We start from the raw sequence: 24,048 nt of genomic DNA, 5'->3' as shown, positions 1-24,048 counted from the left end.
AAGTGCACGTGATACGGTATTATCAAGAGCCGATGCTAATTACTAACTTGGGAATTTCTCGTCGCGATTTTATCACAACCACATCTCAATCTACGTCACAGAAAATCAACCGTATGTTAAATGCCCAACTTTAAGAAAGGACCAGCAAAAATCATTTTCGAGTCAACAAAAGTATATGCAAACTGAGAGGCGATCTCATCTTTCCATTACTCACACAGGCTCAATCATCACGGAGCTCGCTTCCAACCAAACAAAAAATGCAAGGCTTCAACATGGGACGTTATGTCCCTCCTGATCAGGAGGGACTGATGAGTGGAAACCAGTTGCATGGAAAGCATGCTTTAGGAGCTCGAGCAAATAAGATTTCTCAGGGTATTCTGACGGTACGATTCGAGATGCCATATCCTATCTGGTGCACGCATTGCCCAAAGCCCACCATAATAGGACAAGGAGTACGATTCAATGCCGAGAAGAAGAAAGTCGGCAACTATTTCTCGACGCCAATCTATAGTTTTCGCATAAAACACATTACTTGCGGCGGTTCGATTGAGATACGTACGGATCCAAAGAATACAGCTTATGTGATCACTGAAGGCGCGAGGAAACGAGATACAGGCGAAGATAAAGTCATGGAAGGGGATACCAAAATCTTGTCCGAAGAGGAGAGAGAGAATCTAAGAAACAATGCATTTGCATCTTTAGAGGGAAAGGTAGAGGAGAAAGAAAGGCTAGTAGGTAGTAAGAAACGACTGGAAGAGCTGCAAGATCTTTCTGAACAATGGGAAGATCCACATGAAGCGAATAGAAAACTAAGAAGAGCTTTCCGAGAGGGGAGAAAGGCGCGAGAAAAAGAAGCTGGCGTAGCATCTGCACTACAAGATAAAATGAGTTTAGGCCTTGACTTGTTGCCAGAGCACGAGGAAGATGTAAAGAGGGCGGGCTTCATTGAATTTGGAGGTAAAGATTCTCAAATCAATATCGATAAGACAATTTCGAAGCCTCTTTTTGAAACCGACAGCCAACCGTCTACAGCAGACAAGAAGGTCTCAAACGTCTCGCGAATAAAGCAAGCTAAGGCATTGGCTACAAAACAACGTAACGATGCCGTGGCTGAGATCAGAGGCAATACAAGAGCTGCTATGGATCCGTTCCTTGTCAACAAGCAATCAAATGGCGCCAAGAGCACAACCAAAGCCTTGCTAGCTGGTATCAAGAGGAAGAGGTCTACCTCTGTTCCTGAAGACGCTTCGTCCATACCAAAGGTAGCTGGTTTGGTCGATTATGATTCCGATGATTGATTAATATGGATGGCATCTAGGTGGAGTTCTGGCGTTGTGGTCACGGGATTTTTTTCGATACCCTTTCGCTATTTTGCCATGCAATGTTTACGGGCAATGGAAAGTACGGAGAATGAAGAGAATATTCCCAGTAGGCCTGAAATGCTTAACAGGCACCGCATTTTCATTGTTTATGAGGCTGCCAAACATTTGTCTGTCAGCCTAGCCAGTTCTGTCCTCAGCATATGGTGGAGTCCTGCATGAAGCTTATACATCAACAGTAAGTTGGTCTCGTCTAGACCTGCAAGATGCCTTAGCACAGCCTTTTTCTCAATTATCTCGGAGCGGAACCGCTTGACGCACGAGCCAATGCCGGTCCTTCACTGAGAACAGAACACTTCAAAAGTCATCAAGTGAGTGGCCTTTTGCTGTTCCTGAGATCTGAATATTATCAACATCTCTTCCGTCAAATGCGCCGGTTACTATAATTTGGAAACTTGACTGTGTTACTGGACTCAACAACTGAGTTGGGAAGAAGAGAATGCTGGCAGTCGTGTAGTCCTTTTCTTATGACCCACCCAATCGCCCCTTTGCTCTTTCCGCCTTGTCGTACATTAATCAAGACGGAAATTACCGTTTCAACAAAAGTTTTGTTGCATATCTGAATGACGATGTGTTTTTTTACCAAGTCTTATCGGTGGCAGTGAGTAAGCTTATCAGACGAGGCGGATTCGTCGTGCAAAAGCCTCATCTTCACAAATCCATCCTCGTCGGCCAAGAAACAACTGTTCTTGCAACAGGAATGTCTTCAAGAGTGAATATGATTCTTTTCACGTTGCCATCACCCCAGATAACATTCTCGCAGAAGGCTTTTGTCCTGCCTCTTCTATTTCTACAGATCAACAAGATGTCAATTTTATCATCTAATCGCGAGGCCGCATCTTCAGCACTCTCAAGTCTCCGACCTCCGACCTAATCAAACGGCTTAACATCATACTCGATTTTTTTTCTTTGCTCCGGGTCTAGGCGCAAAACTCTGGAGACAATATCAATAGGCATGCGTTTGCGTATAGGGGCAATCAGAGGTTCATTCTTCGTCGTGTAGCTAAATGAAAGCCAGCACTCGACCTGAGTACAGTTCGGTTTCCTCTTAGCTTCTTCACCCATGATTAAGAATACCTGGCAACCTTCTGCCCTTATTTCATGCTTCGCTGTGATTTAGTTAGACTGCTGATCGTAACATCCGACTTGATGCAGGTGAGATCTTTCCATATACTCCAGGTGTCATGCAGCGCATAGGGTTGTGCATTTTCCCTGGGTAATGCTCAATGCTCGGGGCCGCATAGAATAGAAATTTAGTGAATAGTTTTTGTAGATCTAACGATGCTCTCGACATCTTTTTTTGTTTGACTGCCAGAATTGTGTCAGATCCTGTTCTGCCACGTGATCGTCGATAAGAACCTCCGTGCCACCTGCATATCTTCAATCTCTAACATTAACGATTATCATCTCACAATTCACTCACAATGTTGCACTACACTGTCTTCTATTGAAGCTTTACCAGTGAATCTGCCATACACGATGATTGGTATCTAGGCAACCATGGCGCGGGGTTCGGCAAACTGCGCCACTCAGCCTCACAAAACTCTACATATAATGCACCTGCATCCCCAAAACATAATGCCAACTGTTTCCAGATCACATCAACTTTCTGCAATCAAAAAAGTCATCCAATCACACCGTACTTTCAAAATGGCTTCCGCAAATCCCATGCCTTTGCAACGCGCTCCTAGTTCCAACCCTGAACACAGACCTAGTAATGATGTTGCCTCATTCAAAAAAGTACTTGCTTCTTCTACTCGAGTTCTTGCTCTTTGCGGTGCGGGTCTCGGCGCTTCATCTGGTCTTGACACTTTCAGAGGTCCAGGTGGCATGTGGAGAAATTATCGCTCGCAAAACCTGGCTACCCTGGATGCTTTCACAAGAGATCCGGGTTTGGTTTGGTTGTTTTATTCGTATAGACGCCATAAGGCATTTGCTGCGGAACCGAACAAGGGACATTTCGCGCTGGGGGAGTTGGCGAAGAGAATGAAGAAGGATGGAGAAGAGGGATTTATGTGTTTGACGCAGAATGTCGATGGTAAGTCTGAGAGAGATGTATCTTATGTTGTCTGCTATCATATTTTGAGGCCGAAAATACTCGTCCTGGAGACTATTGAGGGTTTTTAAGTTGCAAACTCTCAACTTTAATCCGTGATTCGATCTCAGTGTTCTGGGCTATTTCTTTTACTGCTGGGAGCATTAGACCTAAGTCTTTACTAATCCAATCAGGTCTGGCTCAACGTGCGGGTCATCCAGAAGGCTCCCTCAAGCTTCTTCACGGAAGTCTCTGTGATATCAAATGTGCCGATCCTGTTTGCTCTTACCGTGAACGCAACAACTTTGAAGATCCTTTCCATCCATCTATCGCAATCACCAGCGAAGATGATATCAAAATCCTCCCCGCAGCTACCGAAACAGTAAGACCTTACATCCCCCTAACCCTCAGCCCTGCAATGTTATCCAGAGTTGGCCCGGAAGTCCAAGTACGATGCAACTTCCTCAAAGTCGCCTATAGCTAATACGTATCTAGCAAGCAATGATCACCTTCCTTGACCCAACCAAAAAAACAACCACGATCAATAAAGAAGAACTTCCTCATTGTCCCCAATGCACTACTGCTCTCTTACGCCCGGATATTGTGTGGTTTGGAGAAGCTCTCCCAGAAGATACTCTAGATGAAGTAGATCGATGGATTGACAAAGCACCCGTTGATCTTATCTTGGTCGTTGGAACAACGGCAAAAGTATATCCGGCAGCAGGATATGTAGATGTTGCGAGGGGTGCGGGCGCAAGAGTTGCAGTGATCAATATGGATGCAGAGGGCCTGGGTAGTGCGGGTGGGTTGGGCAAGGATGATTGGTTGTTTTTGGGTGACGCGGGTGCGATTTTGGATGAGATTTTGAGTCCTTTGAGTGATGGGGAAGAAAAGGGAAATGGTGACGAGAAAGCTTAAAGCTGTGGTGCAGCGTACAGAAAGGCGATTTTGATTGGGATATGTGATTATTAAAAATCATGTCATGGCGAATAAGCATGACCATCAAAGTAGCCGCATTGGCTCATATAAACTATTGTTCATTCTATCGGATGAAGGCAGCCTTCATAATTAGCGAGATTTCAAAAAGATTTATTGAAATCAATATAGTTTAAGTGTTCGGAAGCTGATTCGCACCCACACTGTTGAAGTTTGCCTCGGTGACTGATCGTTCTCTCCATCGACAAACGCCCTCCCTATTGGCCAAAAGCTTACGATCAATCCTGACACATTGTCCAACTCAGTAAATCTCAAAAACTTTCTCGCTAATCCCCAATCTTAGCCCTTCTCCATTCATAAATCCATCTACATACACTTCTCCCAGAACATTAAACCCGTCTGTTTCCTCTGATCCTCGTCTCCTCAACAAAACAGGCCATCTGCATCCATACAGCACAGCAATCACATCCCCCTCTCTCGAAAACGGAAACGTGACACCCATTACGCTTTTCCCTCTTTCCTCCTCGCTCGTCATACCCGTGTAGAAACATCGATCCTCCATTGCCATTTTGAGATAGTAAAACAATTTGCTCACTAGCTCTGCATCATTCTCTCGCGGTGGTGAAGTTTGAGCGAAAAACATATGGCATATTTTGAGAAAAGTCGGGACTGGTAGGTGCTGCGATACAAGCTCGCCTATATACCCAGTTTTCAAAAGAGTTTTTCTCAGCGCCGAAAATAACGCGACTTGGTTAGAGCTATTGATACCAAATGTCGTGTGGAGCAGTTCAATTATATTGTGAAAGTCTAGAGGTCCATGATCATCCACTGGATGTATGATATGAGTAATAGTAGCAAGATGTATACCTCTACAGTTCAACACATTGCCGTCCTTGGAAATATATGCATCGATAAGCATATGCTCCGAGGCGTTCCACTGAAACAAGTGATCCGCAGTTCGATCTCTTAGGAGTCCAGGGTGAGGACCGACCCCCTCCCGAACACAAGACCAATTCGGTACCCACGTTGGTAGTGAAGATATGTTTTGATGTGAGCCCGAAGGACAATTACATTCTGTTTTCTCATCTGCGCATATTATTTCCAGTCGATGTGTTGTTTCAATAATTAGGCGAGCGACATCTTTGTATGTTTCAGACACGCTCTTTGAGTAATCAATCGTCAGTTTCTGGTGATATGAATTAGAAAGCCCGGCTAATCCATAAACTTTATCTCGAGGGTCTCTGCATTCGAATTTGCGAAATGTTTGGAGAATATCGAGAAGCTCCATAGGTTTGGCTGTTGGGTCTGAAAAATGTAGTTTGCCATCTAGGAGCGGTAGATTGATAGGAATTTGAACAGATTCGACGATGTGGGTTGTGTATGGTGGAAGAGTTTCAATGTCGCTATTATCTAGATATTGGAGTGCTAGGCTTATGGCGAGAAGAGGGAGGAGGGGAATGAGCTCATCGCCCACGTATACCCAGGTTTCAGAATTGCTCAGGACCTCTTGGACAATCCAAAGTCGGTTCCAGTAAGGTGAGTTGTGGATCTCCTCTAGTGCTTCCCAGCATTTATCAAATCGGGGGTTTTGAAGAATGGCAATAAGCTTAGCATTGTGCGGTCTCAGCAGAGATTGAGTAGTTTTCCAATGATCATTTCCAAAACTGTCAATAATGGCAGCAAGTTCCTTTTGACCTCCATAATAAGGAATGCTTGGCCAAATTAATATGCGAGAAGCATGCTTATAGATTTGATGCATCATGGATACCTGCTGATTTCTCTCCGTCAGATCCTCTTGGTTGATACATAAGGCATCTGCCCAAATACGAGTCTCTGGTGTAAAGCGAGGCTTTTGTGGCGATGTCCGCTGAGTCGTTCTTACTGCCGCTTCAGATCGAAAGTACCTGAGAGCATCCAGGAGATTTTTACCAATACTTACAGGTACTCCATCAACGGTATTGGGCTCAGGCAAAAATGCTCTCGGGGGGTCACTAAATCCTCTAGCTATTTGCTCGTCCCCGGGATGATTCTCATCATGAACGACATCGCCCCATGTGTAAGATAACGCAGTGAAACCGGTACCAAGGACATTCACTAAAGAAACATATTCAAATATACAAGCTAGTCCCTCATCAAACCGTCCTGAATTCGCAGGGAGAATCTTGATCACTCGAATCTCTTGGCTTGTGTTATTCAATGGCCTGTAAATAGTACTGGCCATTTTATATGCACGTTAAAAATTATGAACAGCAGAAGATGGTGAGATTTAACGACGCTCAAACAGAGTGATCGATCAAATCACCTAAGATTTCAACGCATATAGAATGTAGTACCACCTCAATTTCTATACGAAATGAAATCATGATGGTACAAAGGTTGACATATTATAGCCGAAAGAGAAGCAAATGAGAAGACTGTGGCTCAAGTGTGAGCGGCACAGCCACAGGAGCACGCTGCACTAACCCTTTCAAGATTAACCGACGTAGAGTCTGGTACTCCCTAAGTTCAACAACCTCACCTGGTCCCTTTTCTTTTACCATCACTGCTGTCATTTGCAAATCTAGAGCGCCAAGATTAAGGAAAGTATCTGATTTGTACTGTGTGCACGTCAAAAGTATACTTGTGGGGCTTTTTGTGTTCCTCATCAATTGCGGGAAATTTTTCCGGGAGGCCTCCTCCTTGGAGGCCCCCGGATATTCCACTGTTTACTCACAGCTCCGAGAATTGTTTGCCGTTGACTCATGTGCGATTCAAGTGGAGAAATAAATTCTGTGCCGTTGTTGATCTTTGATGGTTGGACCCAGTTGATACATGGTTAGTTCTTTGTTTAATGAGTTTATTGGTCAAGCAGTGCATCTCAACACACACATTTTTATGTTTTGTCAAAACGACTAAGAGGAAACTAGATTAGCAAAGTTGAATACCCCATTTACTCTTTCATTCTCAACCATACCAAGCCACTTTCATAAGCCAGGGAAGCTTTCTTTTGTGCCTGGGATGACCCATTGTACCCTTTGGTGATGATATCATCATAGTGGTATGTAATTTTGTCTCTATTTTACATTGAACCTCCATCATATCCCCAACATATAAATATGGCACTGGTCTGCCCTTTTACCTTTCCATCTCTCTTCATACTCTTCAAGGAAGCTCATCATTTACATCCACGCTCATATTTCTCTCTCATCTACAATTGCCCATTATCAAAGCACATCTTCCACCAGCAAAATTTGTCAAAGTTCATAATCTACATTACAAAAAATCTTAATCATGGCGTCCACCGATATTCTTTCCCATACCCTCTCCTCCATCACTTCCATCAAACTCGAGGAGATTTCAACCCAGAGATCTGCATTCGAGCAAGGCAAGTCGGAACTTCTTAAAACCGTTTCAGATCAGCCCAAGCAAAGTGAGAAACTCCGCATCTTACTAGATCGTATTGAGAGTCTTGCCTCCATGGGAAAGCTCAAGGATAACAAATCTATCTCGTTATACAACATCCGGCTATTTCTTCAACAAGCTCAACATGACCCATCCGTTTCAGAAGGCCTCCTGAAAGATTGGCAAGAAAAACTTGAGAAGGAGCTCGACGTTCATTCGTTGAAATATGAATACGCCTCTTTATATGGACGACTTGTCAATGAGTGGCTCTCGGCCTCGGAAGAAAAGACGGCGTCTGATGGCGACTTTGAGAGTATTGGTCGAGAGGAGATGCATGAGCAGCGACAGAAATGGGAAGACTATGTTTTCAATCCTCTAGAAACTGATACTGCTGCTATCGAATCATACCTCACCAAGCTTTTTACCTCGACCTCTGACATCAAGAATGCTTGGGAAAATCTACGACTCCAGACCGCTATCTTCGAAAAGGAGATGGAAGACCAAGTGCACTTTGACGAAGACTCTTTAAAATGGGTGATTAACGGCCTCCTACGCAGTGATCTTGTTACCGATGAAAAGCGTGCCATTCTTAAAGACTTCCAAAGCAACAAGGTCGTCCTCGCTGAAGTCGCTGACGTTCTGAATATGCGCATATCCTCACTCGACAAGTGGAAATGGGGCTCAGAGGGTACGACTGTCGAACAACGCCGGCAAGTCAACGGTCGTTACCGATTTTATCATGACGAAGATCTTCTACAATCCATTCTTCTTCGTTATCTCGGGGTTAAATGGTCCGTATTCTTCAAAAGCAAGCTTACCGATTTCAAAAATTCCCACAATGTCTGGGCTAGCTCCACTACACAAGTTCCTAAAGCAGACAAACACAGACGCGAATACTTCTTTAACCAAACTTGTAGCAATCGTGGAAACGTTGAAGCTATCCGAGAGAGCCACTTCGATTCTGAAATTTTTCTCGAACAACTACAACATTCACCCGAGGAACAACGAGGCGGCTACAATGACGATGACTCTGAAAACGAAACAGACACTCGCAAATCCCCTCAACAAATCACACAATCCGTGCTTCACACGTTGGCCACAGAAATAATAATGCAAACTCGTCTTGGCAACCCTGTGACGGTAGTTCGTTCCGATTTTGCTTGGTTTGGACCTTCTCTCTCTCACACAAGTATGTTCTCAGTTCTATCCCATTTCGGTGTTTCCTCAAAATGGATATCGTTCTTCCGTCGCGCTCTTGAAGCACCCATGGTTTTTCCTTCCGATGGACCATCCGCCCCTGTTCGTATCCGCAAACGTGGGACTCCAATTAGTGGTCCACTGAGTGACATGCTCGGCGAAACTGTTCTCTTCTGTCTTGATTTTGCCATGAACAATAGAACCAATGGTACACGTCTATACCGCTTACACGACGATATATGGTTCTGGGGTAGTGAATCAGCTTGCGTATCTGGGTGGAACGTCATGGAAGAGTTTGCAACCCTCATGGGACTTGGCTTTAATTCTGATAAGACAGGCTCCTGCACCGTAACTCGTCATCCTAATAATATCACCAAGTCTCCTTCATCTCTCCCTAAAGGACTTGTTCGTTGGAATTTCCTGTACCTGGATCCTCTCACTGGCCGATTCTTGATTGATCAAAAGCTAGTTGATAATCACATCAAAGAGTTAAGTCTTCAACTGGACGCTTGCAAATCTATATTCGACTGGATTCAAGCATGGAACATCTACGGCTCCCGTTTCTTCACCACAAACTTCGGTCGACCGGCCCATTGTTTCGGACTCGCCCATGTGGAAGATATTCTCACGACCTTCTCCCGTATCCAAACCCAACTCTTTTCCAAAACTGGTGGCTCCGTTACCTCAACTCTTAAATCCATGCTCCATACTCGTTTTGGTGTTGATAATATTCCAGAGGGCTACCTCTATTTTCCCATGTCCATGGGTGGTCTCGACCTCAAATCTCCTTTTGTGCCACTCTATTTGATCCGCGATCAAGTTGAGGAAAATCCAGATAAAATAATGGATAAGTTCTTCACAGACGAGCGTCATAGTTACGAACGTGCGAAAAAGGAATTCGATGATGGCGATGCATGGTCAAGTCGTCCTAAACATGATAAAGAACTCGACCTCGAAGGCTTCCCCTCGTTTGAAGAATATACACAATATCGGGAGCGCACATCGAGAACATTGTATAGTGCGTATGGCCAGCTGAGAGGCGAGCCAAAGGAGTGTGCGGTTGATATTATGGTGGGAAGAGTGGCGCAGGGGGGTAAATGGGAGACGAGGGGGATGTCGAATTATCAGAAGTGGATTTTGCAGCTTTATGGGGCAGATATGGAGGAGAGGTTTGGGGGGATCAATGTTGTGGAAAAGGGATTACTTCCTACAGGAATGGTGGGAATGTTTAGGGAGAGTAGATTCAAGTGGCAAGGGTGATGTTGAGAAACTGTGCTAATGGAGATGATGGATAAGTTGAGAGGACCGAACGAGAATGACGGTTTCTCGTATTTTGGGACTGGAGTTGGAATAACAAGATGTTCGTAGTAAATACCACCACCACTTTGCAATTGAAACTACATCTGCTTTGTTTTAATTCTTTCTCGTCACTTTCCATGCATGTTTACTAAAACAATTGGATGTAAACAAATGATCTCTCATGGCATGGCCAAAGAGAAGCTCTGAAGATTAAGCATGAATGTTTGTTTTTATCGACTCCCGAATAGAGCAGTTCACAGAGGGATGTCTCGCCGGATGACATATATGCACTCCGCATAGACCCAGTACTAACTACCGAATATAAGACATTGACGTTCTCCCATGGCGCACAGGGCTCAAGAGGAATATCAATCACCATAATAGCAACAAGAAGCATGAGCAACTGAGAGTCGGTCTTTTTAAACGCCGACTACCTATTTTTAAGTTGGGGAAAGTAAGTTTCCCCGGAAAGCAAATAAGTGCCTCCACTAGTGTTTTTGATAGGAAATGTATCACAACAACAGATCAACAGAGAAAAGCTTTTTTCTACCACACAACAACCAATTCCTGTGTGATTTGAGAAAATATTACACTATTGAATTCGGCAAGGGTGCGATAAGATACCATGAAGATATTGAATTTATCATCATAACTCCAAAGCCAAACGAACTATATGGATGTTGATTGATCGAGGACGTCTGCTCTCCAGAGACACTTAATTTCCCCTACTCGAGCGGGCACTAGTCGGCCGTTGAGAGTGCCGATTATTAGTTACCGGCGTTAAAGTATGAGGGACACTGAGTTATGATAATGCGAACCCCCACACGACGCGTGCTGTGCAGTGAGTGTGTAGTGTGCAGTGTGCAGTGTGCAGTGTTGATACTAATGCCGAGGGGGGATAAATATTCAAACGATAAATGGGGATCATCGGCGTTTATGTAACCGAGCCGACAAGCACGCACGCGCAGGGGCTAGATGGAGAAATGATGAAATGGCGTGAAAACAGAATCTACCAAATAATAAGGCAGTGGAAACGGTCTGGTCTGGCGTTGAGGCCTTTCTGAACCTGTCTCGAGCTCTGTCTGGGGAAGACTCTGGAGCTCGGGAGATGGCTGGATCAAGAGAGGCTCAGATACAGCAGGAATCGGTGAAAGATTGACTTGATACGAGATACCGAGCAGCAATGAAGTGTGGAATGTAGAAGTGGAGAGATGTGGAGAGATGTGGAGAGGGGAAGAAACTTCAAATCATCCTCTCCTTTCAATCATAATCCTCACCGCAAGAAGATGACGAGGCCAAATCCTGGCAAGCTTCTGGAGCCACTGAAGAATGATACAGTTGCCGGTCACAATGCCGTTACAATGACATTACAATGTCATTACAATGTCACTCTGAGGTGCCGAGTTTACTCCCCGCGAATCCCGCAACATCCACCCCCACTTTCTCCTCAAGACTATCTATCGTATTGCTGAGGCGAATTTTCTTGCAAGGAACAATTAACAGCAACTAATAGCAAAGAGAGTCCAACCTCATGTCAATCTTATGACAAAGTTGAGATCTGCTGAGTAACAACACCACCAGTGCATCTAGCTAGCTATTTCTACCATTCTCCAAAGAACAGGGGAAGCGGTACGAGTAAAAGCGTTGGATTAAGGTTGGAGAGGTATCTATTATCCACTAACCATATTTTTTGACTTTCTCACACCCATTTATATATCAAGACCCGATGCCATCTTGCACCCCGAGTATATCTTTGGACCAGAGGGAACGAATGTGCACAACAATATATCCATCAAATACATCACATCATCAACCCTGCCTATGAATTCGTCCGAATGATGAATTGATCTGGCTACTATCTCACCAATACCTTGATCCCACAATCGCAGCTTCGGATCTCGTCTCTGTTTCTCACAAGCGATTCATCCATTCTCTTCACCCCTCTTCACTCCAACCAACAGCAGCAACCCACTCATCCATACTCATCTCATAATGTCCTCAATCGGGGACGCCGAGTTCGAGAAATTTCCAATCTCGCCTTCAGAACTCTCGCATGCTGCAACTGAATTTGACAAGGAATTTGCACCCATCGTAATTTCACCTCCAGATACGCCCGCTCCAACATTGGATAAGAAACTAAGTCGATCCATTTCACTGGCACGAAGGCGCTCTTCGAATGGATATGGTTGCGATGATCCGGAAAATCCTGCGGGCGATTTTGAAGGTCAAGGAGATGAAGAGAGAGATCCTTTCCAGGTGATTTTTGATGGTGGCGACAGTGATCCCATGTGTCCGAGAAGTATGGCTCATGGAAGAAAGTGGTTGGTGGTTATTATTGTTAGCGCAAGTTCCTTTTGTGTGTAAGTTCATCCCATCTTTTATCATGTTTTCCTTGCTTCAATTGATATCCTGCCTTGGGGACTTTGAGATGGGGTTCATCTGGAAATCCTGGTTGATATCAAAGTTCACCTACCTTCTCGGCACCATGAATACCTACTCATGGATGGTGAAGCTATATCCAAAAAAAAAGTGGAAAATCACACATACTAATCTGACTTGCATATCATCAGTACATGTGCGTCATCAATGTATACTAGTACATACGCCCAGCTAGAGGAAGAATTTAATTGCTCTCGAGAAGTCGCTACGGTTGGACTTTCTATGTTTATCCTTGGACTTGGTCTGGGGCCAATGTTGCTCGGACCTCTTTCGTAAGTATTCTATTCGATGTCTCTCCTTCAACTTACTTACTGACATCAATAGTGAATTCTATGGTCGTCGCCCGATATATCTTTGCTCCTTTTCTTTCTTCTTACTATGGCTCATTCCTTCGGCCGTGGCGCAAAATATTCAAACGATGCTCGTAGCGAGATTCTTCGCTGGTCTTTCCGGAAGTGCTTTTTTGTCCGTCGCAGGAGGCACAGTGGGAGATTTGTTCAACCGAGAACAACTTCAAGGTCCTATGCTACTCTATACAGCATCGCCGTTCATCGGTCCATCATTTGGTCCATTGATCTCTGGTTTCATTAACCAATTCACGTCGTGGCGTTGGACATTCTACGTTCTCATCATCTGGTCAGCGTGCAACTTAATATTGATCTTTTTTCTCGTCCCAGAAACATACCATCCGGTTGTCTTGAAAGCCAAAGCTCGTCAGATTCGAAAGGAGACTGGCGATGATCGTTGGTTTGCACCTAATGAGAGACTCAACAAGTCTATTCCGAAGACCATTGGTTACTCCCTACTCAGACCTGGTCAATTATTAATCTTTGAGCCCATGTGTCTCAACCTTTGCATATTTTCGGCCATCTTGCTCGGTATCCTCTACCTATTCTTTGGCGCCTTTCCTCTCGTCTTTGAGGGAAACCATGGATTCCAACCATACCAAGTTGGATTAACATTCCTGGGCCTATTCATCGGGATGCTAATCGCAGCGGCTACTGACCCTTTCTGGCATAAGAACTATGTAAGACTGATCAATCAGAGAGAAGAAATGACGGGCGAAGTTGGTGGGTCCGAACCTGAATATCGCCTACCTCCAGCTATTCTAGGAGCCTGTCTCGTTCCTATCGGTTTATTCCTCTTTGCATGGACAACATATTCATCTGTTCATTGGGTTTTCCCAATCATTGGATCCGGTATTTTCGGAATGGGGTATGTCAAGTTTTTTTTTTCCTTCTCATGAAATTTCTTCACTATTCGTGATGTCCTCTCGTGTGTCTCTCGCTTTGCAATTAGGTCCCCGAACCATGTATGTTCCATCGCCGAAGTGGCGCTTGCATTATGGTTGTTTCGTTCCTGCATGGAGATGTAGTTGATCTTGTCATTTCATGTTTTGCACATCTGTTCCTCTTTGGGGAAATGTGATGCTGGATCTTCACTCTATCTCATGCTCTGGTGAGAGAGCAGACTCGAGATGGTCTCACATGATGCGCATTTGATGTGGTACCAAACGATACACTTGGAAAAGTAGCTAACCGGTTGGGATTTATGCAGAACCATTCTTGTCTTTACTGGCGTCTTTACATTCCTAGTCGATGCATATCCATTGTATGCAGCCAGCGCTCTAGCAGCGAATAGTTTCATGAGAAGTAGTTTCGGAGGTTAGTCCTATTCCCCCTCTCTTCCCTATCGACCTGAAATCAATCTTCTACATACCTATAAATGTCTCATGTACGAGAGGAGAATAAAAAAAGACATAGGCTGAACAAATCTCACTAGCTATCTTTCCGCTCTTTGGTATCCAAATGTATCACAAGCTCGGCGATCAATGGGCAACCACTCTCCTGGCGTTTTTGACGCTGGTCATGACGCCTTTCCCCTACCTCTTCTTTAAATACGGGAAGAAGATCAGGGGACATAGTCGTTTTGCTACCGCGTGATGTGACTTTTCAGCAATACATGCAACAGCAGTTAATATAAAATATGAACATGGGCTCAGAATCATTGGGGCCTCGGAGCAAGCACAGAAAGTTTTTGAAAATATACCTAGCGATTGACTTAGTTGGCATTGCATGGATGAATGGCGTTTTGGGAAAAAGGCAGGAGGGAAGAATCAGGATTTGATTTCTTATTAATAAAAAAGACGTTGCGAATTAACGTTGACGTTGATGTCGATGTCGGTGTTGATGATTGCTTTGCTTTGTTTCTCGTACCTAGGTATCTCATCTATCTACATCTAGGAAATGGACGGAGCTGAGATCAATTGTAATTTAGCATATACCCCTCAAATCAATCAAATCATTTATTCAAAATACTCTCTAGCAATTATGATTCCTCAACGGACGCCAAGATGGGGATTAAGATGGAAAATCTAGGCGTACTTCCGGATGGAAAATTTAAAGGGAATAACATTATGTAGGTGGGGAAGTATGTCTGTGTGTGTGTGTGTCAGAGGTAACACAGCACGATGTTTTTTTTATTCCCTTTGTTCATTCATTCATTCATTCATTCATTCATTCATTCCGTCTTGTGGATGTGTTTATTTTATTCTGAGTTGTTCCTTTTTTTTTTTTCTTTTTTTCTCTGAACGTCTAATCAACTATTTTTCTGTTGAGTTGTTTGTAGTGTAATACAATACATTCTATTCTATTACATTACATTACATTGCATTTGTTACTGTAGTTATGTATATTTACATACCGAGCAGATAGACAAATCCCCGTTCTTCATATTGTAGGTCTTGAAATCTGATCCGCGCGAGATTTATTTTATTTGTTTGCTTAAATCTTTGTTTGTTGAGATTTTGAAATTTTGAAATCCTATCTATCTATCTATCTATCTATCTATCTATCTGCACAGTATAATATAGTATAATATAGTATAGTATAGTATATATCGAGTTGAATTAGCTGGCTAGCTGGCTGGCTAGCTGCTGCTACTGTGCGCCACCATCTCCATCTTCTCTAGTACGCAATTGAGCTTTTTGAAGAAGATTTTCTTGCTTTTGAGTTGGCTTTGTCGGGTTAGTTTTGTTTTCTATAAAAAGATGATGGATGGATGGATGAGTGGATGGATGGGTAGATGCGCAGGTAGATGGGTAATAGAACGCGGGAGATATAATATGAGATGTGAAAGATTTGAAAGATAGATACTAGATAGAGATAGAGATAGAGATACAGATACAGATACAGATACAGATACTAGATGGTAACCCCCTGGTTTCATGGGTTAATATATCATATCATGTATGTACCTTGGTTAGCTGATGTGTATGTACGACGTCTTGAGGTGAGGGTGTGTGTATGTGGTACACTGTATTGTGATGTGGTGTGGTGAGGTGGATGGGTGAGTGTGCATATATCTGTAGGAATTTTGGGAGGGGGAGGGGGGTGTGGATTGTGATGTGATGTGATGTGATGTGATGTGATGGGTGGTAGTGCGTGGTATGGTATTGGTATGGAAAGGGAAGGGGGATAGAAGAAGAGAGGAGAACATACGTGATGGATGAATGGGTAGATGGTGATTGAGTTCTAGTTTGAATTTGAGTTTGAGTTTGAATTTGAATTGGGAGAGAGATGGAGAGAGGTATGTGATACGTGTGTGTGGTACTTTGGGTGGACTATTTCTCATGGGAAGATGCGCAGGGAGGGAAGAATCTGGGAGAAAGAGAAACGGGAAATGGTGTTTGATGGGTTTGTTCTTCTTCTTGTTTGTGTTTATGTTTATGCTGAATGCTGGGTTTCTAGGTACTTACTCACTTACTTACTTACTTGGTGGGTAGGGATTCGTTTACACAGTGTGTATTGTATGTATTGTGTATGTGTCTATTCCCACAAACTCCAGAAACCATTGGGATGGAACGGATTCTGTTTGGTGGAAATGAATGGATGGAGGGATGGAGGGATGGATATGCATGCATGTATGTATGTATGTATGTATGGAATGAATACAGATTGTGTGTAAGGGAGTGGGTGGATAGTGGGTGTCTAGGACTATTAGAGCCAAGATGCAGAATACGTGGTAGCTGGTAGATGAAGGGTGGTAAGCAGATACGATAGATAGACAGACAGATGGTGTCAGTCAGTCAGTCGGTGAGTGGGATACAGTAAGTACAGTATGGTACAACACAATATACCCAGGTATGTAAGGTAAGCGAGTCGGCTTGTTTCTAATGAACGTTTTGTGATGGATGGACGGGTGGTGAGTTTGCTTGAGTGGGATGCTTGGGATTGGTTGGTAGAGTATTACAAGTTACTATGGCTTGCTGCTACTTAATGTATTATATAGTATTTTATGTATGTATTATGTGTTATGTATGGATGCATATGTAATGTAGTAAATAGTAGGTACGCACTTCTTGTCACCGGCTTATAGAAAATAATAATGCAATCTAGTCTGCCTCCACGGCAGTGGCCCCCGGAGGGTCAGCGAAGCGTCATTCAATAGACTTCTGATATCCGATTCTTATACTGTTGATGAAGTTATTGATGATGGGGGCAAGCCCCCAAACCCCCTTAGCTCGCTGCGCTCGAGATAGGGATGGGAAATTGGGTTATTGGTGAGAGTGGAAGAATTGTGAACTATACTAGATATATGGATGGTGTGTACGAGGAATCTTTATGTGTTGGGCAACTAGAAGCCAAACAAATGGATTTAATGAAGGACTTGTCACACTCAAGACGTTCCCATTTATTAACAATTGTTTGTTTGATATTAAGCAAATATATATTGCTATGTTAATAATAATAAATAGCATGACTGGATAAAGATTATTGCGGAGACATTGAGTGTTCCCAATGTGGCTGTGTCAACCTTAATTGTGGCTCAATCGTGATTTTACCATGCTCCGTAATTTATTATATTTTATCACCATTTGTCACCATTTAGCATAATTCGTCATAATTCAGCATAATTCACTCATTTCAGCATCTTTTACCGTTTCCCGTTTATCATGTAATCCACTTCACTCCACTCTCCACTTGATTTCTTTGGGAAAAGCTTCTTTTGCTTTTGCTTGATCTGTTGAACATCACCATCACTAAAATTTTCCCCGCGCAATATTTCCATACAAGACGGTCGCAACAAACAACCTCGTTCCTGCCACGCGGCGTTTAAGCTTGAGAGGAAAGAATCTGGGTGCTACTCTGCATCATCCAATTGAGTACAAAGATCTTCTATTGATTTACCATTTGGAAAGGTAATTTGTTTGTTCAATCAATCAGTCAATCAGTCAATCAGTCAATCAGTCATTCAGTCATTCAATCAAAAAATCAAGTTTCAAATTTCCAATTTCCAAAATCCAACTCTGGGAAAACCCCCAATTGATACCCTCTCTCTCAGCTTACCCGTTTCTACCCACTCAAACTCACCCACTCACACCCATTTACCCACCACCTCTTCTTCCCAAATCCTTCCATCCGCCATTGCACAGAAGATAAGTGCAGTTTCAATTCGCAACTCATCGACCCCCCCCCCGCCTTCCTGATCTACAACAATTTCAAATCTCTTCCATACGAGGCGAGAGGGCCAAAGAAGAGAAAGGAAAAGGTATATAGGTTCCAATTGAAAGGGACAGAAACCCCAAATACCCGGACCGCTCGAGAAAACAAAGGACGGCGAACATATCCATTTCCAATATATCGATTTTGAAGTGATACGCAAAAAGGGAAAGGGTCTTTCAATCGCATCAGTAGCGGAAGGCATTTTATTTGGGCATCAATGCGATTGCGGTGGGACTAGCTCGCGGATACTTGCAGCTCCATACAGTAACACAGCATTCGATTATTACATTTGCGCATTCTCTCCAGCACGAGAGAGGAGGCTTGATTGAAGGAGTAGGTTCTCCGCGTGACTATACATGTGTGGATGTAGTGCTTTACGAAGAGACTAGGTTTTGGATTGGCTGCCGACGGAAGCAAGAATCGAAAAGAATCGAAAGCAAGATTGTCGAAAAGAGAAAAGACGAAAGGGTGGGATTTTGGACCCAAGGAAATTACGAGAAAATACGGAGCGGCCGAGTCGGGCAAACCTACCTGGTTTCTGGGAAGGAAGGAATTACGGAAAGAGAGGATCAAGGCCGGTCAAATAGCGGTGCATGCGAACGCGTGTTGGTGTTCGGATAGGCACGCGGCGAAACGTGGTAAGGGATTGAAAAGACTCGGGTACTTACTTTGCGGCAAGAATTTATTTCGGAGTATCGCTAGGGTTACCCTTTGTAGCATTAAGATTGCTCGCAGACGCAAGAAGGTGGTAGAAGTGTGCGCTGGAAGTGTGGGAGTGAGGAGACAAGGTCATTGTGCATTGTTGCTGGACGGGCGGTTCACGGCACCATCCTGTGTTGCCTTGGTTGTGTGACGAGGCTGCTGCAGCAGGGCTCCTATTCAAGGATTGGCGAGGGAGGTTGACTGGGGCTTCTATTGATTGGAGTGTGGTGTCGCAAAAACGAACTAGCTTCTGCACAAGTACCAAGTGAGGTATTTAAGACAGGATGTCGGGAGAAACTGAAATAGATGATCCTGAGGTTTCGGATGGTGCTTCGGAGAATGATTATAGTGATCATGAGCAAGAGCTTGATGTTATAGGAAAAGAGGGCGATAATCAAGAAATGGCGGAACAAAAAGTAAGACCGGACGGCGAGGAGAATGGAAATACTGTAGGAGCAACGGCTACAGTTACAAAACCAAAATTCGATCCTAAAGATCCCTTGAGACCTAGAAGAAAGAAGGCGAGAAGAGCTTGTTTTGCTTGTCAACGAGCGCATTTAACTTGTGGTATGTTTGTTTTTATCAAGGATTCATTTTTGGGCTCTTTTTCGTGCCAAGAGCCTTACCATTCGTTATCTTGCTCTTTATTTTTATCTAAGTTTTCTCAATTTTCATTGAAATTTGCTACATGTGCTGAGAATGAATTCAATAGGGGACGAGCGTCCATGTCAACGTTGTATAAAGCGAGGTTTAGCGGATGCTTGCCAGGATGGTGTCAGAAAGAAGGCCAAGTATCTTCACGATGCACCACCAGAAGCTCTCAGACCTGTTTTGGGACCAACTTACAATCAACAAGTAAGCAGTAATCGAGCCACTGCCGCATCAACACCGACGGAACCTTCTCCTGGTATGGGGAACTTTTTCTCTCAACCTGATACTTCACCGTCTTATCCACTCTTTGGAGCCAATCAACAAGGTCAAATGCCACCGCCATTGCAGAATCGACTCTCTTTTGGAAGTAATCAGCCATCGCCGATATCTCCAACTTTTCACACAGCAGGCAATCGACCAGCTGGAATGCAAGGAATTTCTCTACCGCAAGTTTCAAACGATTCTCATTCCGCATTTGGGGGTGGTGCATTTTTCGATCCCAGTAATCCAGCACTATTCAACTTTGATTTAGAAGGATTAAATTTCGGAAATCATTATGGAGCATTAGAGTTTGGAATGCTAGGGCATATGGCATCAGGCTCAGCAGAAACACCACCACAAGATTCAAGTGCAGGAATGCCACAAAATGTTGGCGATCTCGGCTTCAGTAACAATTCAGCTTTCACTAATAATCCGCCTTTTAATCAAATCTATTCTCACGATTCATTGCCGGATTTTGCTGTCGGTTTGGACAGACCGAATGGAGGAAATGTCTTTGGCAATAATAATCCACATCATGGTTTACCTCATGCGTACGCAATTGCCACTAGTGGCAGTCAACACAGTCCTAGCACTGATGCGAGTCCTGCGGCAAGTACAATGGGATTTGAGAGCTCACCGACAACTACTAATTATCCGGCACCGGCAAGTCACAGGCCAGCAAAACGACAAGATACGAAGTCAGGCCCATCTGGCAAGCTTGGGCCATCGGGTATACTTGGAAAGAGGAATCGGGATCCTTCATCTATCTACGATACAGTCCATGAACCTTATTCGTATACTACCGGTTTCCATAGCTTGACTGCTTTCATTCAAAAGCGATTCTCGCCAAACAAGACGCTTCGGATAGCCAAATCACTCGCTTCCATTAGACCATCCTTTATCTCTTGTACAAAAACCCTCAATCGACAAGATTTAATATTCATGGAGAAATGTTTTCAAAGAACTTTATTTGAGTATGAAGACTTCATGTTGAACTGCTGCACGCCAACAGTGGTCTGTCGTAGGACTGGAGAAATCGCCGCTGCTAATAAAGAATTCACACTTTTGACTGGATGGAGGAAGGAAGTCCTCTTAGGAAATGAAGCAAACCTTAATACCAATACAGGAAGTGGTGGTCCTCCATCCTCAGGAAGTTCAGGACGGGGAAGTTTCACAACGCCTAGAATGCGACCCGTCAACCTTGCCGACTCGAACCCGAACGGTAAAACTCAACCTATCTTCCTCGCGGAACTGTTAGACGATGATAGCGTCATTGAATTCTATGAAGATTTTGCACGATTGGCATTTGGAGACAGTAGAGGAAGTGTTACGACTCGTTATAAGCTTCTTAGATATCAAACGGCAAAAGACACCTCTCAATCTCCCGAAGGTGATAAGGGAAAGCGAAAGGATATCGTTGGATTCAATGGGGCTGGGATTGGAGGAATGGGTAATAGGATAAAGGAAATTGATGCGAACAATGGAATCGAGTCGTTGCAACAGGATGGAAAGGTGGATTGTAGTTCTTGTTGGACAATTAAGAGGGATGTCTTTGACATTCCCATGTTAATTGTTATGAATGTGAGTATTATTCTTTTTGAAAGGGGGATGGATTGGACAGAATTGGGAAATCGTTATAATGAGATGAAACTAATGGTTTATAGTTCCTTCCTTGCATCTAGATTCTACATATATATAATTCTGCAGCACCTTTTCCTCCTTTCTCATCACGATAACGCCACTCTCAGTCAATACGATACATACGATACCTTCCCGTCTCCATACATACCATCAACTTAATACCTCTATTCTTAACGGCTTATTTTCATTGCTTGGTTTGTTTGCATTCATGAATAAGGGGACAAGGCAAAAATTGGCGCTAGTCTTTTCGGATTCATTTTTGAGATGAAAGGTCTTGGAGATAATGGGAATTTTTATTGGATTACGAATGGGATTGGGAATCTGAAAATGCATTTGCACTGGATCTTATATACCCCTTTTCGGGAAGATGGACTGATGAGATGAGAAGAAGATTCATAAGTGGAGCAGTGCTTCGCTTGTGAAGATTCCATCGAGGGGGTTTCTTTTCGGGTTTTTAGTATATTCATACATTCATATTCGTATCCAAATTATATTCATCTTTGGATGGGTAAATGGAATGAGCATTGCATTACATGTGTTTTGGGCATGGATTTTGGGATTTTTTGAAGGGATGGATGGATGGATAAATGGATTTTTATGGGATGGAATTCAATTGGGGTTTGGGATGGCTGCACGCAATGCATGATATGATGTGGTATAGGATATGGGTATAAGAGTGAGGGAAGAAGACGTGGGAGCTGGAGATGGGGCGAGGCAGAGGATGATAAAATAAAAGGACGAGAGGAGGGGATGAGAGGGTAAGAGGTACTGGTGGGTTGGATGTGTGAGTTTAAGACTGGGGAAGAATAATCTTGGGGGATGGGAATGGGGACGGGGAGTACACTTGTACTTAGAATGGGGATTATTTGATATGAGGCAGAGGCAGAGGAGGATGATGATGTTGCAAATGGGAAAGGGGGAAGATGGCATATGAGATTGATTGGTTGACCAACAGTGTGGACGAGGACGAGAATGAGAACGAGAGTGAGAATGATACCATATTTTACTGTTATTGCACATAGCCATTCCATCCTATTTGACCTGATGAGAGTTTGGTGATGATGAATGTCGGCTTTTGCTTCGAGGAATTTATTTAATGTGAAGAGGGAAGAAGATGAATGGAAAATCGAAGCAAGTGAGTAGGTAATGTATATATGGTAATTGACGTATTTTTTATTTGTATTGATACTGATGCAGATACTAATAATAATGAATAATGGTGGTATATCGAATCCAAATCCAAATCCAAATCCCAACCTCGAATCCAAACCGAAAAACTCCAATGCTATGTTATGTTATGTATGTATGCATGCCATGCCATGCTATCAAAATATACACGTGCGACCGACTGACCAAGTAACCTCCCTCTTCCACATCTAATTTTTTTTATTTTTGAAAAAAAAAAAGAGGCATTTCCATCTCCAACATCCTGTTCGTATCGTGAATCATATACATGTAGATGTAGATGTAGATATATCCTTCATCCCTTCCTTTATTCCTGCCTGCCTGCTGCCCTACCGATCCTTTTTTTTTTCTCCCCCGCCCTGAAATAAATCCATTTATCCATCCATCCATCCATTCATCCCATCATCATCATCATTCATTCGTCATCTCATCCATCATCCCTTTTCCAGAACAGATTAGATCGGATCTGGAGTTTAGTGTTACTCTCATTTCCATACCACGCCCATCCTGCCCCGTCCCGTTCCGTTTCGAGTAGATTCCTCGTTTCCTGATTCCTGATTCCATTGCATTGCATCGTTGTTGTTGTTTTTTTTTTTTTTTTTTTTTTTTTTTTTGATCTTTGATTTGATCACGCTCTTTCTCTTCATTTCTCTATCTCTCTATTGAGCGGATCTGCAGAGAGTAGAGTAGATGCGTACAAATGTGAGAATGAATGGATGAATGAATGAATGAATGTATCAGAACCTAATTGTCTCCGTGATTCGCTCCATGCGCTCAATTCATTTAAATCATCCATTCGTGATTTGATTCGTGACTTGCATGCATGCGTATGTAGGTAGGTATGTTTCTGACAACCTATGCGGCAAAATTTGAAGAAACAGAAGCAGAAGTAGAAGCATGGAGATGGAACTTTTTTTCTCAATCCCATCCAATGCAGTCTTCTTTCCTCTCCTCTCCTTTCTCATTTCTCTTTCTCTTGCACTCCCACATCTCCTTCTCTTCTCTTCTCTTCCCTTCCCTTCCTTCCTTCCCGCCTCTTTCCCACTCCAAGGAAAGAACAGAAAAAAGGAAGAAGAAAAAGTTTAATTTTAATTTTAATTTTTTTAATCATCAGCTAAACTTCCTGAACTCCCTGAACTACCAGAGATGGTTGAGGAGCCGCCGCGAGCTTGCTGGACGAGTCTGTAAATGCCGTAGGCGATCAGAGCGAGGATTAGGAAGAGGATGATGATGATTATGGCGATGACGGTGTTTTCTTGCATTTTGGCGGTGGTGGTGGTGGTGGTGGGAGGGGGTGTTTTGGGAGTTGAGCGGTGAGTGAGAGGTGGATGGAAGTTGGATGTGGTGAATTTGGTGGGTGGATTAGATTGGCGGGGTGTGATGAGACGAGATGGGATGGAAATGTGAATGTGAGAGGGAAAGTTGATTTAGATGTGGA

The 24,048-nt window shown here is 43.5% G+C and overlaps 8 protein-coding genes across 10 annotated transcripts; 5 read left to right on the top strand and 3 right to left on the bottom strand.

Moving 5' to 3' along the window:
* Positions 1-100: 100 nt before the first annotated feature.
* On the top strand, positions 101-1,639 carry BCIN_16g00580 (hypothetical protein). The gene has a single exon (XM_001546841.2). It carries the CDS (start codon positions 258-260, stop codon positions 1,296-1,298), a length of 1,041 nt encoding a protein of 346 aa, XP_001546891.2. The 5' UTR covers positions 101-257; the 3' UTR covers positions 1,299-1,639.
* A 1,083-nt stretch (positions 1,640-2,722) lies between these two features.
* Positions 2,723-4,547, top strand: BCIN_16g00570 (hypothetical protein). 2 transcript variants are annotated; one of them, XM_001546839.2, is made up of 3 exons: positions 2,723-3,417; positions 3,609-3,796; positions 3,910-4,547. In XM_001546839.2, the coding sequence occupies exons 1-3, from the start codon at positions 3,030-3,032 to the stop codon at positions 4,330-4,332; spliced, it is 999 nt and encodes a 332-aa protein (XP_001546889.1). In that variant the 5' UTR covers positions 2,723-3,029; the 3' UTR covers positions 4,333-4,547. The 2 variants fall into 2 exon arrangements, with proteins under 2 accessions (XP_001546889.1, XP_024553624.1); XM_024697808.1 differs by having other exon boundaries at positions 3,609-3,862.
* Positions 4,548-4,572: 25 nt separating this feature from the next.
* On the bottom strand, positions 4,573-6,711 carry BCIN_16g00560 (hypothetical protein). The gene has a single exon (XM_024697807.1). The coding sequence runs from the start codon at positions 6,569-6,571 to the stop codon at positions 4,652-4,654; it is 1,920 nt and encodes a 639-aa protein (XP_024553623.1). The 5' UTR covers positions 6,572-6,711; the 3' UTR covers positions 4,573-4,651.
* Positions 6,712-6,913: 202 nt separating this feature from the next.
* On the top strand, positions 6,914-10,330 carry BCIN_16g00550 (hypothetical protein). Of its 2 annotated transcripts, XM_024697806.1 has the most exons (2): positions 6,914-7,164; positions 7,257-10,330. In XM_024697806.1, exon 2 carries the CDS (start codon positions 7,621-7,623, stop codon positions 10,186-10,188), a length of 2,568 nt encoding a protein of 855 aa, XP_024553622.1. In that variant the 5' UTR covers positions 6,914-7,164; positions 7,257-7,620; the 3' UTR covers positions 10,189-10,330. The 2 variants fall into 2 exon arrangements, with proteins under 2 accessions (XP_024553622.1, XP_001546886.1); XM_001546836.2 differs by having other exon boundaries at positions 6,914-10,325.
* A 1,372-nt stretch (positions 10,331-11,702) lies between these two features.
* On the top strand, positions 11,703-14,978 carry BCIN_16g00530 (hypothetical protein). The gene is made up of 5 exons (XM_001546834.2): positions 11,703-12,587; positions 12,798-12,938; positions 12,991-13,881; positions 14,224-14,330; positions 14,449-14,978. The coding sequence occupies exons 1-5, from the start codon at positions 12,220-12,222 to the stop codon at positions 14,607-14,609; spliced, it is 1,668 nt and encodes a 555-aa protein (XP_001546884.1). The 5' UTR covers positions 11,703-12,219; the 3' UTR covers positions 14,610-14,978.
* BCIN_16g00540 (hypothetical protein) lies at positions 12,435-14,177 on the bottom strand. Its single transcript, XM_024697805.1, has 7 exons — positions 13,749-14,177; positions 13,479-13,699; positions 13,352-13,421; positions 12,979-13,291; positions 12,832-12,931; positions 12,701-12,782; positions 12,435-12,578 (listed from the first exon to the last, which is right to left on the bottom strand). Exon 1 carries the CDS (start codon positions 14,029-14,031, stop codon positions 13,837-13,839), a length of 195 nt encoding a protein of 64 aa, XP_024553621.1. The 5' UTR covers positions 14,032-14,177; the 3' UTR covers positions 12,435-12,578; positions 12,701-12,782; positions 12,832-12,931; positions 12,979-13,291; positions 13,352-13,421; positions 13,479-13,699; positions 13,749-13,836.
* A 2,672-nt stretch (positions 14,979-17,650) lies between the features above and the next one.
* On the top strand, positions 17,651-21,681 carry Bcert1. Its single transcript, XM_001546832.2, has 3 exons — positions 17,651-19,439; positions 19,585-21,365; positions 21,449-21,681. The coding sequence occupies exons 1-3, from the start codon at positions 19,157-19,159 to the stop codon at positions 21,464-21,466; spliced, it is 2,082 nt and encodes a 693-aa protein (XP_001546882.1). The 5' UTR covers positions 17,651-19,156; the 3' UTR covers positions 21,467-21,681.
* A 9-nt stretch (positions 21,682-21,690) lies between these two features.
* Positions 21,691-22,553, bottom strand: BCIN_16g00510 (hypothetical protein). Its single transcript, XM_024697804.1, has one exon. The coding sequence runs from the start codon at positions 22,353-22,355 to the stop codon at positions 22,035-22,037; it is 321 nt and encodes a 106-aa protein (XP_024553620.1). The 5' UTR covers positions 22,356-22,553; the 3' UTR covers positions 21,691-22,034.
* Between the last annotated feature and the right edge of the window lie 1,495 nt (positions 22,554-24,048).

This window comes from Botrytis cinerea, chromosome 16, assembly GCF_000143535.2.
Source record: "Botrytis cinerea B05.10 chromosome 16, complete sequence".
NCBI lineage: Eukaryota > Fungi > Ascomycota > Leotiomycetes > Helotiales > Sclerotiniaceae > Botrytis > Botrytis cinerea.
Note: the sequence above shows the minus strand (reverse complement) of the source record. Positions and strands in the feature narration are given on the sequence as shown.